The sequence below is a fragment of the Lathamus discolor genome, chromosome 17 (assembly GCF_037157495.1).
Source record: "Lathamus discolor isolate bLatDis1 chromosome 17, bLatDis1.hap1, whole genome shotgun sequence".
Classification (NCBI taxonomy): Eukaryota; Metazoa; Chordata; class Aves; order Psittaciformes; family Psittacidae; genus Lathamus; species Lathamus discolor.
In genome coordinates this window covers 2,634,452-2,649,347 of record NC_088900.1, presented here as the reverse complement: position 1 = coordinate 2,649,347, position 14,896 = coordinate 2,634,452, and the positions used below count along the sequence as shown (strand labels likewise).

General features: G+C 45.9%; 1 protein-coding gene across 5 annotated transcripts in view; it reads right to left on the bottom strand.

Annotated features, from left to right (window-relative positions):
• CBL (Cbl proto-oncogene) overlaps nt 1-14,896 on the bottom strand; it is a 42,052-nt gene that overhangs the window by 2,378 nt on the left and 24,778 nt on the right. For 3 of the 5 annotated variants that reach the window (XR_010616481.1, XM_065697263.1, XM_065697264.1), the window contains exons 7-15: nt 14,326-14,413; nt 13,740-13,871; nt 13,445-13,648; nt 12,021-12,152; nt 10,657-11,034; nt 9,639-9,733; nt 8,981-9,136; nt 8,458-8,561; nt 7,803-7,985 (exon numbers count right to left, since the gene is read on the bottom strand). Coding sequence is in view for 4 of the 5 variants with exons in the window: in XM_065697263.1 (XP_065553335.1) it covers nt 7,803-7,985; nt 8,458-8,561; nt 8,981-9,136; nt 9,639-9,733; nt 10,657-11,034; nt 12,021-12,152; nt 13,445-13,648; nt 13,740-13,871; nt 14,326-14,413 (1,472 nt within the window). In the remaining variant the exon portion in view is untranslated. Of the gene's footprint in view, nt 1-5; nt 5,472-7,802; nt 7,986-8,457; nt 8,562-8,980; nt 9,137-9,638; nt 9,734-10,656; nt 11,035-12,020; nt 12,153-13,444; nt 13,649-13,739; nt 13,872-14,325; nt 14,414-14,896 lie in introns of those variants that run through there. The other 2 variants (XM_065697261.1, XM_065697260.1) reach the window with 2 other exon arrangements.

Here is a 14,896-nt window from a genome sequence, read left to right as displayed (position 1 = left end):
TGGATTATGGACTTTATTAATCAATTTGATTAGAACGGACTATCTATGTTATCTATGACATCTATCTGGTTATCTATGATAGATAACTCTATCAATAGAATTATTAGTATCAATTAGAATTAGTATCAATTACTATGTTATCTATGGTATCTAGTTACCTATGATAGATAACTCTATCACCAATAAAATTATTAGTATCAATTAGAATTATTAGTATCAGTTACTACATTATCTATGATATCTAGTTATCTATGATAACTCTATCAATGGAATTATTAGTATCAATTTCTATGTTATCTACGATATCTATCTAGTTATCTATGATAGGCAACTCTATCAACAGAATTATCAGTATGAATTAGAATTAGTATCAATTACTATGTTATGATATCTAGTTGTCTATGATAACTCTATCAGTAGAATTATTAGTATCAATTAGAATTATTAGTATCAATTTCTATGTTATCTATGATATCTATCTAGTTACCTATGATAGATAACTATCAATAGAATTATTAGTATCAATTATAATTATTAGTATCAATTTCTATGTTATCTATGATATCTATCTAGTTATCTATGATAGATAACTCTATCAACAGAATTATCAGTATCAACTTGGTATAAATCAGTTCTGCCCTCTGCTAGCATCCATGAAAGTGAATTTAACAGATAACTGTTACAATAGAGAGTTAGTTAAAATAGGTACAAAGCCGTGATGTGCAAGAGACGCAAGGAGGCTGCGTGAACACCTCCAACTTGGCTATCCTGACGGAGGTGACTGCGACAGGCACGAGCAGGATACCCCTTCCTCCAGGAGAGAAGCGACGCGACACGGACCATGTGCTACAACAAAGGGGATTTTATTTAAAAATAAACCTTTTTGTCTTCTTTTCGTACTGACACAGGTGAAGGAAATCCCAAAGAAAGCAGCTCTTTAGTGGGCAGCAGACGAGAATGGAAACAATTAATAAATAACATTAGTATAACCTCTAAACATGAACAGTGCGTTCGCCAACGAGGACTTTAAACCGAGTGAACCTTAAAGCTCAGCTACTCTCTGTAAGAATATTTACCTTCTGTTTCTCCTTATTCTTTACAGATCTGAAAGGATTAAATACTGCTATTATAGTTTTATATTAACGACGCTATTATAGCTTTCTTAAAATAGTTTGTGAAAATCTCAACATTTTTAACACTGATATTATACAAATTGGTATTTATTTGTCATTCAAGGGGAAGAACAACTTGTCCCTCCCCCCGCCCCGCGAATTCCAAGCAACATTTCTCTTAGGAACTTTAAAAACAAGTGTCCTTATTCCCCACTCCTTTTTAAAGGGGCACCTTTAAGGAAGGGCCCTGGGAGTTGCATTTTTTCTTGCTCAACTCAAATAAACCCATTTACAGTAATGACCCTGCCTCAGGATTAGCTACAGTAATGGAATCAGCCTAGTGCAGGAAGCAACATGCTGCACTCCGAGCCTACCTGGCTCCCCGCAAGGAAGGGCTCAGTAAAGGGCATGCAGAAAAGCTGTTCATAGGGAAAGCAAGACCGCTGGTTCCCAGCAGAGACCCTGCAGGCCTCAAGCTGCAGCACTTGTAGAGGCAGACACACAGGGGCAGCGCTGCAGGCAGGTTCTCCCGCAGCCCTGGCAGGATATGTCCCATTTCTGATTCCCATTCAGCTACGGTGGCACTGGAAGTCAGTCAGAAACCCTGTTCAGAGCAGTCAATACTTGCCTGCTTTCCACAGCTGCTCGCTGGGCAGGGACTCATACTGGTTTGTGCCCAGCTCTTACTGTGCTGTTCTCTGCTTGCTGTGTGTCCATGGTTGACAGGCAAGGGGGAAAACCAGCATCTTGAAGAGCGGAACTTATCCTGTGTTACAAGCAAAAGCAATCCTGTCCTACAATTCTACTGTCTTCACAACCAAGCTTAGTACAGCACCAGTCCGGACAAGTCACTGTTAGTAACAGGTAAAGTAAGTGACCTGCACAGCTGAAATGCTACCAAACAGTGTCAGAGCTGAAGTGACAATTGCCCATCTTTTTGCCCCTTCTTTTCACCCTCTTCCAAGCAGCCTCATGGCTCAAAGGCTGTCTTTACAGCTTGTCTGCTTTGGGCTCCTCATTTTCACAGAGGGGTGGATACTCAGGTCCAGCCTAGAGATGCAGCATTCCCTTAAGAAAGGCACTAGACATGTGGGGGTTTTATTTCCTTTTAAAGTAGCATCATAACGTTAACTTCTTCAGAATAAAGATCAAGAAGGTGAAGGGAAGAAAGAGAAATCAATCTTGGGCTTATTTTTGTGAAAGAACAAGAAAAATACACTGTACAGTGCCTGGACTGACTTCACAGAGCACAGCCATAGGACATGGTCAGGACTCTGCTGCACTTCAGTGGTTCCAGCAAATGCTAACATGTCTAAGGACAAAAAGTCAAGATTTAAGTTTCTTTAATCAGGTTGGGACACAAACAGTGCACAGAAAGGACACATGCAGAAAAATCAGTGACACATGCCACAAAGACTGTTCTCTCTAATCTCTAAAACCTGGAACAATAGCCATAGGAACATCTCTCGGCACATAAACCCCAAAGACAGGCCTGTAACAGCTCTGCTAAGCATGATTTAATTAAACATTACAACAAGAAGCCTGTAATAAACGGCTTGTACGGGACAGGGCATCACTAGTCTGATCACACACACTGTGCAAGACGAGAATTAAGGCTTTCTAGCTGGCTGGACTTGGCTCTTATGCAGCCTTGGCAGTGGCAAGAGTCACACACCACACTTGAACACACTTGCACTGAGTTAACACAGCAAATCGGGAACAAAGTGGCTCCAAACCTAACAGGGACCAAGTGGCAGCACTGGAGAGGATACACAAAAAGAGGGCTATAAAACCGTAGTGCTCCCTCACAAAAGGGGTTTTACCTGGTTCTCCAGTACAAAGCCAAGGAAGTGACTCTCATACGCTAGGACTAGCTGCTCACAAGTGTAACATGCAGATCTACAGAGGGAACAACCAGAGCTGCCCCATGCTCCTGCCTCAGCAGCACCAGTGCTGGGCTGAGATGCACTGAGCAAGGCTGCTATGCACGACTGGCAGAGCAGGGCACACGGCAAGAGCAGGACTGGTTCACAATGCTGCACGTATGGGCAGGGGAAAAAGAACAGCTCTTCTTCCCCAAGTGCCACGTGCACTGACATCACCTCTGCAACTCGGCTCAGCACCTGGGGAAGCGCTCAGACCCTGCTCCTGCCTGCGCCCGCCCTCTCGGTGCACCACAGCAGAGCGCCGTGCCCGCAGACACGAATCTCCCCAGTGTGCTGCATTTCCAAGCTTCAGCCCTCACCCTGAAATAGCAACGGTGGTGATAGCCTGGAAGCGCTGCAGGAGATCTCCTTACAGCACGGGAGAAAATATTCCTCACTACAGAATGCAGAGGAGTAAAGAGAGACAGTTCCTGCTTTGAGACTGCCTGGAACCCGCTGCATCAGTTTATAAAGCTGTAGGTCTAGAGAGAAACCTATACTCTACATAAACCACACATTCCACGCTTAGTTCCCTTTGCCAGGAGTTGGTCAGCCCTCTCTGCCAATTGCAAGCAGAGATCTGGGCCCAGCCACGAGGCTCTTAAAAAGGCTAACCTGCATCCAGTAATCACCCCAACAGTATTTCAAGTCGCAGTCCTTTGCCTAGTGACTACTGCTGCCCTTTGAGAGATGCCAGTGATGTTAGCCATGCTTCGAAAGGCTAATAGCCTCTCAGTGTACACAGAGCACTTGTTCATCTGTCAGGCTGCGGTGCGTGCGTGCCTGCTTGATTTAACTCTTCTCAGAAGGAATTGCACACTTCTCACACGTCAAGCACATATGAACAGAGTCAAGTAGCTGAGTATGCAAGTCAGGTTTTTCCAAAGTAACAGCTGAGTACTGACTTTTAAAGCCATGTGATCACTTTACAAATACAGAAGATTCCCAGATCTGTTTTAGCACAGGCTCTGGCAATACCTTAGAGTAATGGCAATGGAAAGAAGAGCCCCCCATGTTGTTGTGACAGCCATGCAGAGAACTGCTACACTTCTTATACTGCAAAGCAGGTAAGACACCAACGAACACATCAGCTGCACCTACCAATTCCACAACACAGCCTGGCACGAAGACAGCTGGCTCCCGCAAAAGCTCTCTGAAGGAGATGATGGAATGTGCATGAAGGCCACTACTCTGCACAGTCACCATGCAATTAAGATAAATAAAACATCATATTTACCAGGTGCACCATTCCCAGAGGAAGAGCGTGTGGGAGCGCCCAGTGGCGGCTGCTCAAGGCCCAGCAGGGCCACAATCAAGTCTGAGCATTGAAGCTCAAAATGCTCAAGGCTAAAGAAGGGGAAGCAGCAGCCAGATCTTGGCTCCAATTCTTCCCACCCTCTCCCACCCCTCAAAAGCATGCAAACCTTTTCAGCACGTCGAGCTGCCTGGGATCTGATAGTGCTGCCAGCAAGAGGACACATAGGAGAGAAATCCAACTCAGTGCCCTGTCAGGACCCAAATGCCTGACAGAAGCTCATCAAGCTATCTCCAGGCAAAAAGGGAGGACTCGAATCAAGAGCAATAAATGCTATTGTTACAGGCAAGAGGGAAACGCCATGGCAAACGGGAAGCAATCTAAAGATTCTTCTGAGGTCTCCTATTTATTCCCAGCAGAAAGTGACCTCCCAGCTGGCCTAAAAAGCCTGAGCCAGACACACAGCAGCAAACAGATCCAAACCTAGTACCATGAACCACAGGACACACCACGCCGACCTCAAGACTTGGTTTCTCAGAGCATTCACTTAGAATTCACAGCACAAAACACTCCCCCCAGCCTCCAGGGCATCAGCTTGGGAATCCCTTGTTGCGATACCTTTCTCTTACAAACACCCTGGAAAGAAATTTCTTCTCTCAAACAAGAGGTAGGGGTAAAGGACTCCAAAACATACACTGTATAAAACACCATTCTGCTCCATTTCATCCCACTGCTTTGAAATCTGGAACCACAAAAACCTGATAACTGATTCTCTTGAGAGGCAGGACTGACCTCAGCACGAAGTCTCTAAAGGAACCCCCTTCCCCTTTGGTGCGGAGCTGGGCTACAGCTGCCCAGGCAGTTGGTCCACAGAAGATGTAGGTGTGGAGGTAATGTGCTATGTGGCCACATGCGCAGGGGAGGAAATGGAAACAAACTCCCGGAGAATGTTCTTGGCCATTTCAATATTGTTATGTGCAATGACCAGTGCTTTCTGAATGTCCTGATATGAATAGCCTTGGCTCATTAGGTTCTCGATCTCACTGGAGAGCTGCAGTGATGCACTGGTCCCACTGCTGGCTCCGCCTGGCTGGCAGCTCCCTGCTTTCCGCTCAGAGTTGATTCTCCTTGGTAGCGGCTTTGGCGGCCTTTCTGGAACTTGAGAGCCATCGGAGAAACCTGGAAGGAGAACCAAAGGCATCGCTTCAAGAAAGGATACGTAATTCTTGCTTGGAACAAAGCAGCGATGATATTAGATGGATAAACGGCACTGCAAAGAATGCCACTAAAAGCTACGCCACTTTCTCCAACCAACCTAGCCTGTAAGGATATGCAACTTCACCAAACATCCCATTTCCTCCTAGAATCAGGCAGCAACCCCCGGTTTAACTGCTGAGATCCTGATCTTGCCTCACACTGCTGCCCCCATAGAAGCGTGCTGAGGGAGTGGGTGCACAAAACCAGATCTATCAGTTCCAACTCATCCACTGTAAGTGCTCCAGCAGCTGAATTATGGTCTCTGAAAGGTCTCTCCTCTTCCTCTGCAGGCCAGGGCCACCTACAAGAGCTCCTGCTGAAGCTCATCCTACCTAATGGCTGGCAGCTTTGACAGATCAATAAGCTCAGCCTGTTCTGCCTTTCCCCTTAGTCATTCAGACGTGGTACTTGCCAGTAGCCACATCATGGGAAGGAAAAAGAACAGCCAATAAACCAAACGAGAGACATAACACCCCAAGGCCTTAGGGAAAACCAATGCTGCTTAATGCATTAATCCAACATCTGATAGACCTTTGAGTTCTAACCTCATCTAGCATGGTAGAGAGCATCTTTCCCCACTCTGCAAATCACAGGCAACTTTCCTGCATGAGTATTTGACACCACCTTAAAGTTGTATTTGCCTCCTGGAAAACCTCCTCAAGGCAATCAAGACTTAGCTTTCTAGCAGTACAACAGACAAATCCATAGGGCTAAGAACACCCAAACAAGCCCTTTCTAACAGTGGGCACTGCAGCACTGGTCAGAAGAGAAGCAGTCATTGAAGAGCCTTTCTGAAACACTTGCATTGAAAGCACTAAGATGGAGAAGGCTCCTCAGGAAGCAAATTCATCGGAGCGGCCTCCCCAACCACAATGCAGTTCAACTCCCTGCTCTTCAACCTCCAAGCTTCTGACACATAAAAAGCTTTTTGTAGAGTGGAGAAAAGGGACTACCCACTTCTCTCCCCTAAAGTGCCTTTTGAATTGGCCCTTTCTGCTCGCACTGGATCAAATTTCAGAGACCGTGGGTCAATCTGAAAGGACAACCACTAGCACAGCTCGCCTGGTAAATGATTAAGAAACCAAACTGTAGGGCACAAGGCATGAGAACATAAATCTGCCCAAATGCATCCCAGACTAGGCACGTTTGCTTCACACCAGACTACAGCAGGGGCCAATAGCCAGTGTTTCACAAAACTGCATATGCTCCCCAGAGCAGCAACAATCAGCATTCCTCATTAGCAGATCTCCTACCACTACATATCAGGACAATAGCATTGTTATTTCAGGGCTGTAAAAACAAAGAGGAGTCAATGTTTAAGCGGAGGACTTCACGTGGGAGGAGGATGTGAGCTCTCTCTGCCCTTTCTCAGCCCTCTCAGCAACATTCTACAGCACAGTGAGACTTAAACAATGAGGCAGGGAGCAGCGAGGAGTGGCAAAAGCTAATAAACTTCTCTGCACTACTAAGCCCTTCTCTGTGCTGAAGAAGGGCAAGCTCAGGGAAGGGGAAGTGGTGAAGGAGGTGAACAAAGCACTCACTGGGGCAAGTGGTCCTCCATAAGGAACAAGAAACTCACTCCTCTTACTTGGCAAATCACCAGGGTGTTTAGACAATGCGGAAAGCCCCCCGACAGGAAACGTTTCAGAGCTTCCTTTAGAGCTGCTGGGCAGTTGTAGGGAATAAGTCGAGCATTATTCAGAAAGGCTCTTGGAGAGATGAGGCTTTAGTTTTCCCTTCGGAGAATGCGCTTACAGCCACAAGGACAAGATGTCCTCTACTCCCCAGGGACAAAAAGCTGACCTTGCTGAGCCACTAGGTCCCTGCTCGAGGGAACTGAGGGCCTCAAGCAGCTCACTTGTGCCATCTGCTGGCCGCAACCGCAGGCGAGACCGAGCCAAGCTGGGCAAGACCCGCAATGTCATCTACTTGCAACAGCCGTTAGTGATGTCCTGAAGATCTGTTGCATGCCCCGGTACACCCTGGCACAAGACATATGCCATGCCCTGTAGGAAACAGTGGCTTAAGGAATATCCTTGAAGCTGAGGAAAGGTTTTCCTAACAGTGATTTAAATGCTGTTTGCTAGCTCAGTGATTAAATGACCAAGGCGGTGCATTCAACCGAACACCTAAGAAATCAGTGCAATCTGCTTTATAAACCCTCACAGCTTACATACAAACCCTTGAGTGAGTGACAGTGCATAGCAAGCCATCAGTACCCACTACAGCATGAAGAATATCATGTTCTCTAACCTGTCACAGGGTCATTTTCCAAAGACATTCGGCTGAAGGCAGGTGTGGCATTGGAGATATCAGACAGGGTGCGACGAGCAATGGCGACTGGTAGTGGTGGTTTGGGGACATCATAGCCATCCTCTTCATTTTCTGACTCTTCAGGGCCGTTGCTGGCAGTGGCTGCTGCCAGATCCCCTTCGTCTAGAATAAGAGGCACATTCTGATGAGTGCTGGCACTGAACAGAACCTCTGTCTCTCGAGGCAGACTCTGGTCCCTGTAGTCCACAAACATTGACAGGACACAGAACAAAGGTTTTGCTGCCAAAACCCCACATTCAACGGAAGCTCTTTCCAGAAGGTAGTATTAGATTAAAAATGCTTATGATGAATGTGGGCTGACAACTGCTGCCCATAAAAAAGTAAGAATCTTCCAAACAGCAACTTTTATAACAACTATTATTTTTACAACGCATTCCAACCAGGCTCCTCAACAACATCCCCACATGCTATGAGCCTGCAGTACAGAGACCCAGATGTTTCCCCATGCACCCTGGCTATTTTAACAGCAAAAGCACGTAACATTTAACTGAGCCTGAAACGCCTTTCCAACTGTGAGTGGGACCAATCTATTGTCCTCCAGTTTCTCAGGGCTTTTTTTAGCACACCCACTCACCACAAGTGTTGACAGTCTCGAAAGCTGAGGATGCTGCTTGGGAGTGGATGTTGTACATTGCTTCATACGTACAGCCATCCGTCTGCTGGTCGCAGTCTAAAACTCTGGGGGAGAGAACAAGCATTTCCCTTTGGACAAGTGGCACCAGTAAACCACTAATACAGAGCCTCTGTGACTCTAGAAAATGCTCAGTAATGTCTATTGCAATAGAGCATATTGGCTTAAAAGAGTTTGATACCACCAGAACACCACCTTTTAATAGAATATGGAGTTTCAGTTGCTGCTGCTCTCCAAAGGTTACTATCAGAAAGACAGGGGAGTGGTTATCTGACTCCTTTAATACTGTACAGGGATTCTGCTACAGAGCAGAACGTATAGTTACTATGTTAGGCTAGATCTGGTGAGTATCACTGGGGGAATTCAGCAAACCCAGCAAGCAAAATCTCCTCCCTAGTAAACAAATGAGCAAAAGCTTTCCCAGAGCTGTGAGGAGAAAGCCCAGAACATACAAACAGAACCTCACCGCAAACTCTGAGCCATCTCCAAAGGCATTTTGATCTCTGGTTTTTGTACAGCAGGACCTGGAGGCACTACAGGCAGAGAGGATGGTGACATGTATTCGGTGTCTTCATCATTTTCAGACTGTTCCCCAGGAGGCAGTTTTGGTACAGGCAGTGGTCTGGAGGCAGAAGAAACAAGATACAAACATCAGAAACACATTTACACCAAATCCGATTAATACCAAAGTGGCCTTTAAAATCCACAGTGGATGGAACAAGCAGTCAGAGTGATTCTGTCTACAGAAATAACCTGGCCTTCAGTATTCTTAGCAGCCCAGATACACGGTCACACTGACACAAGCTCATAATGCAATCATACACATCACACACCACCAACTTCACATAAATACCAACTCAAAAGTGAATTCATACAAGAGCTAATAGCAACTGTAGCCTGCTTCCTACTGCCACAGCCAAGGGGAACTACCACCACCATCCACAGACCTTTGGGATTCTGATTGAATCTGCTTCCTTTAGACTGTGTATTTTGAATCTGTCAGAGGTTGCAATTAAGGCTGACAGAGTTGTGTCAAATTCTGTCCCTGGCACCAGCATGGAGAGAGCCCTACAGTTACCATTCTGTAAGGCACAGAAGAGCACTTGAGCTAGAAAACAACAGACCTGGCAGCTAGGGAGTAGATCGCATTGGCAGACGAGGAGGGTTTAATCTTGGGGTGTTCACACTCTGAGGTTGTTGGGGGACCACTGTTCAAGCTCTGCAAGACAAAATTCCAACCAGGAATCAGAAACACCACAGATACCGACAACGTAGTTGCCAAGCTGTCAGCCAGTCATTCCAAACATCCCGGGTGGGAATGAAACATCTTCATTTGCGCCAAAGCATTTACTAATGCCTTAGAAATCCCGGAGTTCTGTGACAGTTTTCCCTCAGTGGGGGTACCAGCTGGGTTTTCCTCCTGTATCCAACTGCTTGGTTACATAAAACCTGCAGGAACTTCGTATCTTTTGAGATTCCAATGGCTTTGGCAAATTTGGCTGAAACAGGCTAGAAGGCCAAAAGAGGGGACAAGAGGAAAAGGATGCAGACAAGCACACACATCCCAAGACAGAATGACAAATGTCCAAGTGTTATTTTCTTGGACAATCTGGCTTAAAATGTACTGCCTCTCAACTGGAGAAAGCTGGAGGTTTTAAAAGGAAAAAATAGGGGAATGGAATGACAAAAATGGGCAAATCTGCCTGGAATTTCTTTTAGAGAACAATACGTTGGACTATTAAGTTACACATGATGACATTGGTAATAGATCCAAATTTAACTCAGATTTTACAGTGTTAAACTCGTCATAGCTCCTGAGAAGAATAAACTGCACTTTTCCAGCATTCCATTTCCCAGCACAAAAGATTCCCAGTTTTTCAGAACTGAGAGGTGAGCTATGACCATGAAATTGTGCCTCATGACTGTTCAAACTGGGATTTCAGCCTAGCTCCCACGAGGCACCAAAGCACCTCCCTAGGAAGTCCTCCCATTATTCTCCCTTGCCCAGCATTCACCAGTGCCTTTCCATCTCTCCCTTGGCCCAAGATCACCCTATTCAAATGAATATTCTATTCATTATGAGGACACCTTGGAAGACTTAATTCCTTACAGATTACCTTCACCTCCAATAGGCCTACTCACCACTGGGTTGTCCAGGCTGAGCGTGCTCCCAAGCCGATGGCTGTCAGCCCTGGATTCTATCTGCGAGGGCAAGGAGAAGGGGAGGGAGTGCCTGTTTGACAGTTCTCTCCCAGCCCAAGGGTCACCGGGACTGAGAGCTACAGAGGGGGCTTTTGGAATGGGCCTGGATGGCCACAGATCTGCCTGGCGGTTGGAGGGCACAGGGGGTGGTTTGTCTCTCGAAGGGCAGTCTCCTGGTGTGCAGGGCAAGGGACGTCTCTGAGGTCGACCTTCAGTCCCAATGGAATGTGGCCTGTCCGGAGGCGGCGGCGGTGGGAGATCTCTGAGCGTGGGAGGGACTGGGAGAGGTTTATCCTTGTGAAGAGCACCAGGAGCAGCCTGCGGGGCAAAGGAATGTTAAATATTGCTTAACAAAGGTAGTTCAGCCACAAAACATCAAAAAGAGGGAGGCAGGCGGCAGAAGGGTGAGCTTTGGCTTTCATTTTATCTATTTTTACAAGAAATTATCTCAAAGGGTGTGGAGATAACTCTCCACATCTCCACAAGCTAACCCTGCCGAGATACCTTCTCTACAGGCTTGAAGAGATAACAGGGTACCTACGTGCAGCTACAGCAAGGCACTAAATACCCCAGATGATTTTTGTAGAAGGAAAAGAAGCTCACATCAGCACTAGATTGGATTCCAAAGCACACCCATCACTCACAAAACTGATGCAACTGTGGGTCATTTATGCAAGTTAACATTCATCAGTCAGCCATGAATAGTCATAGAAATGGGTGTTTTCTTCCGCCTGTATTTTGAAGCCTGATTTCATTACTTCATCCAAACTAGCTGAACTGCTGCTGTACCTCAAGAGCCAGTGATCAGATGCCACCAAGATCATACTACTGCCTTCTGCTAGTCAATGAGAAAAGCAGTTAATACGACACCTTCCCTGATAGCTAGAACAAAACACAAGCCCACAAATGCAGCTCCAAAGAGCACAGGCTAAAAACCAGTGAAGATACTGGTAATCACAATAACTTAGTAGCTCAGCAGGAGGACACCAGTCACACTAAGTGAGCAAGTACTTCACCTTAGCACTGGCTTCTTTCTAGCAACTGTATGGGCAAATGTGAAGAAAAGACAGGCCCTTTAAACAGCATAAAGGGACTCTCCCACCATGGATTCCAGAAGGAAGCATTTGCTTTTAGGACAGACTGGACTCCCATGGGGAATGGAAGGAAAATGGCCTAACAGGAAAAGGAAGAAGAAAAAGTCTTGTGTGCAAGCACTTGGGGATGCCACAAAGGTTCACCAGAACGCTCTCCTTCCTGCCTGCCCCACCAAAATGACAGCTGAAAGGGAAAGCAGTGTGTTTGACCTTTGAAGTGGTCCCAGGACTGGAAGCCCCAGGCGGGTTGGACACTCGCTGCTGCAAGAGATCCAGTCGCGGTGGCACAGGAGGAAGGGTGGCCTGTGGAGCTACTGAGAAGGGAGAAGGAGGACGCTCGACCTGAGAAAGAAAAGAATGGGAAAATCAACAAATGACAAACCCCAGCAGAGCTCCTTTCCTCTAGAGAGGCTTTGAAGCTCTGTGATTTGTACCGGCTTCAATGCTGCTATTGAATTAACAATAATTACTGGATTAGTAACCACCACACACCAGCGAATGAAGGCAATTTCCCAGCACTACAGCATTTGACTTTCAGCAAGCCCTGAAGATCACCAACGGCTTTAGCTGTGGCACACAACTGAAAATGCACACTTAGCAGTGGTGCAGTAACAGAAAAGCTGTTTTGTCGCCTTACTGGGGGCCCTGAGCAGGAGCAAGCTTCTTTTCAACACAAGAGGGCATGATCTGCTGCAAAACCCACTGCAGGTGCCACTGTGCTCCGTAGCGCCAACAGAGCCTGCTGCAGACCATGACAGGATGTCACATGGAGGAAACTGCTTTGCTTTCTCAAGTTATGGGTACAAAAACCATCTCCGGGAATAGGTTTTACTGTTTAGGGCACGATTTCACATGGTGGAAGCTAAAGAGAAATATGACCACAGGTAAACCAGCGTAAAGGCTTCTTTCTGACCAGGACAGGCAACTTCATTTAGTGTATTCGACTATTAAAAATTAGCCAAGTTCAAACCCACTTCCCTATGCAGTAAAACACTGCAAAGTGCAGGTGTGCAAGAGCAGCAACAAGCTAATAGAAGTAAACCATGCAGGGATCCATACAGAATGCCTGTCTTGTGCCCATCTCCTGGAAGGACGCAGCACTAATGGCAGAGAGTTATCACACCTTTATTATACAGATTTATCAGACACCATATAAAAAAATGACAGCCAAATTGACTTGCACAGCAAAATAGCCTGCCCTTTACCCCATTAGTCATGAGGACCTTGGTAAGATTCTATCTAGTTGGCTGTATTAATCACTGGGGAAAATGGATGAATTCTTGCTGATATGAGTGAATTATGGCTAATAAATCAAAAGCAGCATTGCTGAGTATACAGAGAAGTGTTATAAACCTAGATCTTACATTCCAACAGGCCAAGCCAGCCTTTTTGCTCTTCTTTCAAGACAACACACAAAAGAGCAAAGATTTCCAAGTGTAATCACCTGACAGTATGAACTAAACGGACAAAACTGATCCTAAATCCATGTTTTCCATACCGTGTGATATCTTTTCTGCTATAAGGTCTGACAACCCTCACCTACAAAAATCAGTAAGGCCACAGAAAACTGAAGGACAACACGCAGTCTGCGTACATCCTGCCACATCTGCTAGCACACACTCTGGTGAGCTTACTTTGGTACCAGCGAGTTCTTTCATCATGAAGAGGGAATCATCGGCTCTGTCATCGTCATCATCATCATAATTGGGCGAGGGAGTTCCTTCTGCCCCTTGTCGTGACAATCCTCCTCCTCCTCTGGGATCAAACGGGTCTACTACAATTGGCTCCGTGCCTTTGATTTCACAGCGGCAAAAAGGACATCCCTGGCCTTCTGATTCCTTCATGGAGGAGAAGAGAGCTGTTATATACCGCTCCTGTAAAAGAGCAACTAGCCTTACTCACAGGGATTAACACGAGGCAACACCTCACCTGCCACGCAGTGAGACAGGACGTGCACATCAGATGGCCGCACGGTTCAATCTTCACATCCTTGTCATTTTCAGCACATATTTTACACAGCTGAAACGTGGAGCCCATCTCGCAATACAGTTCGTATTGTTCCTTGGGGCAAGACAGACATACGTGGTTAATGCTGTAAACCCGACACAAGAACACAGCGCAAAGGAGAACAGAGATCTGCAAAGATTTCACTACAGCTTTACGCACTAGATACATCTGTCAAGGTCTGAAAAGAACGGATTTCAAGCTAGGCCAGGTTTTCATTTAGGTGTCCCAAAAGCAGGGCCCAAGACGTGCTGCATGGCACAAAAGCATGAATATTTGTCAGAAACATTCTAAACCCAAATAAAACTGTCAGCCCTGCACAAAAGCTTTACCTAACCTCTGCAATCTCCTCTGCTCGTCCCTACCATTCAAATCCCCACCTCTAAAATACATCATCCTTAAAAACAAAGTCTTGGGGATACCAAGTAAGCCAGAATCCTGCAAACAGCTAAGGAGACTAGGAATTAGGAAGAAAGTTAGCAAGTTTGATGGGACAGAATACCTTGCTCACCTGTGTAACTTTAATGTGGTCCTGAGGTGTGGGTTCACACAAGCCAGTCAAGTCAGGATTCTGATTCCGGCCATCGGGAAATAAATAACTGTAAGCAGTTGGGGGAAAAAACAGATCTCTTTCTGTGTGTGTGCACATACACACGTGCATACACACACATGAATGCACACGTAAGGTTTCTTTTGGGGATGGTGGAGGAAAGAGAAGAATGAGGGTGGGAAAGAAGCAAGGGGTGGGAATTCAAGGTATTCTGAATTCAAAAGGAGATTTGGAAGGATTTTACTATGGGACAAAACCCAAAATGTCATCTTCAAAAGAAAAGCTTCTTTTCCTTCCTGCCTGTAATTTTCCTTTCAAACAGGATGTTATGGTCCCAGACTACTCTTCTTAAATCATCCTGTAGTGAAACCGTAATATCCACAGTAATAAACCTGATACCATAATGTAAGTCGCGGTGGCTCAAATTAGGCACTATTGGCAACTGAACTGTTTTGCTGAATCAACAACTAAATAAAAAGGAAGAGCCAAGAGGTGTCCAAAAGGGTCTCAGTGATTTCAATAGTGATTGTTT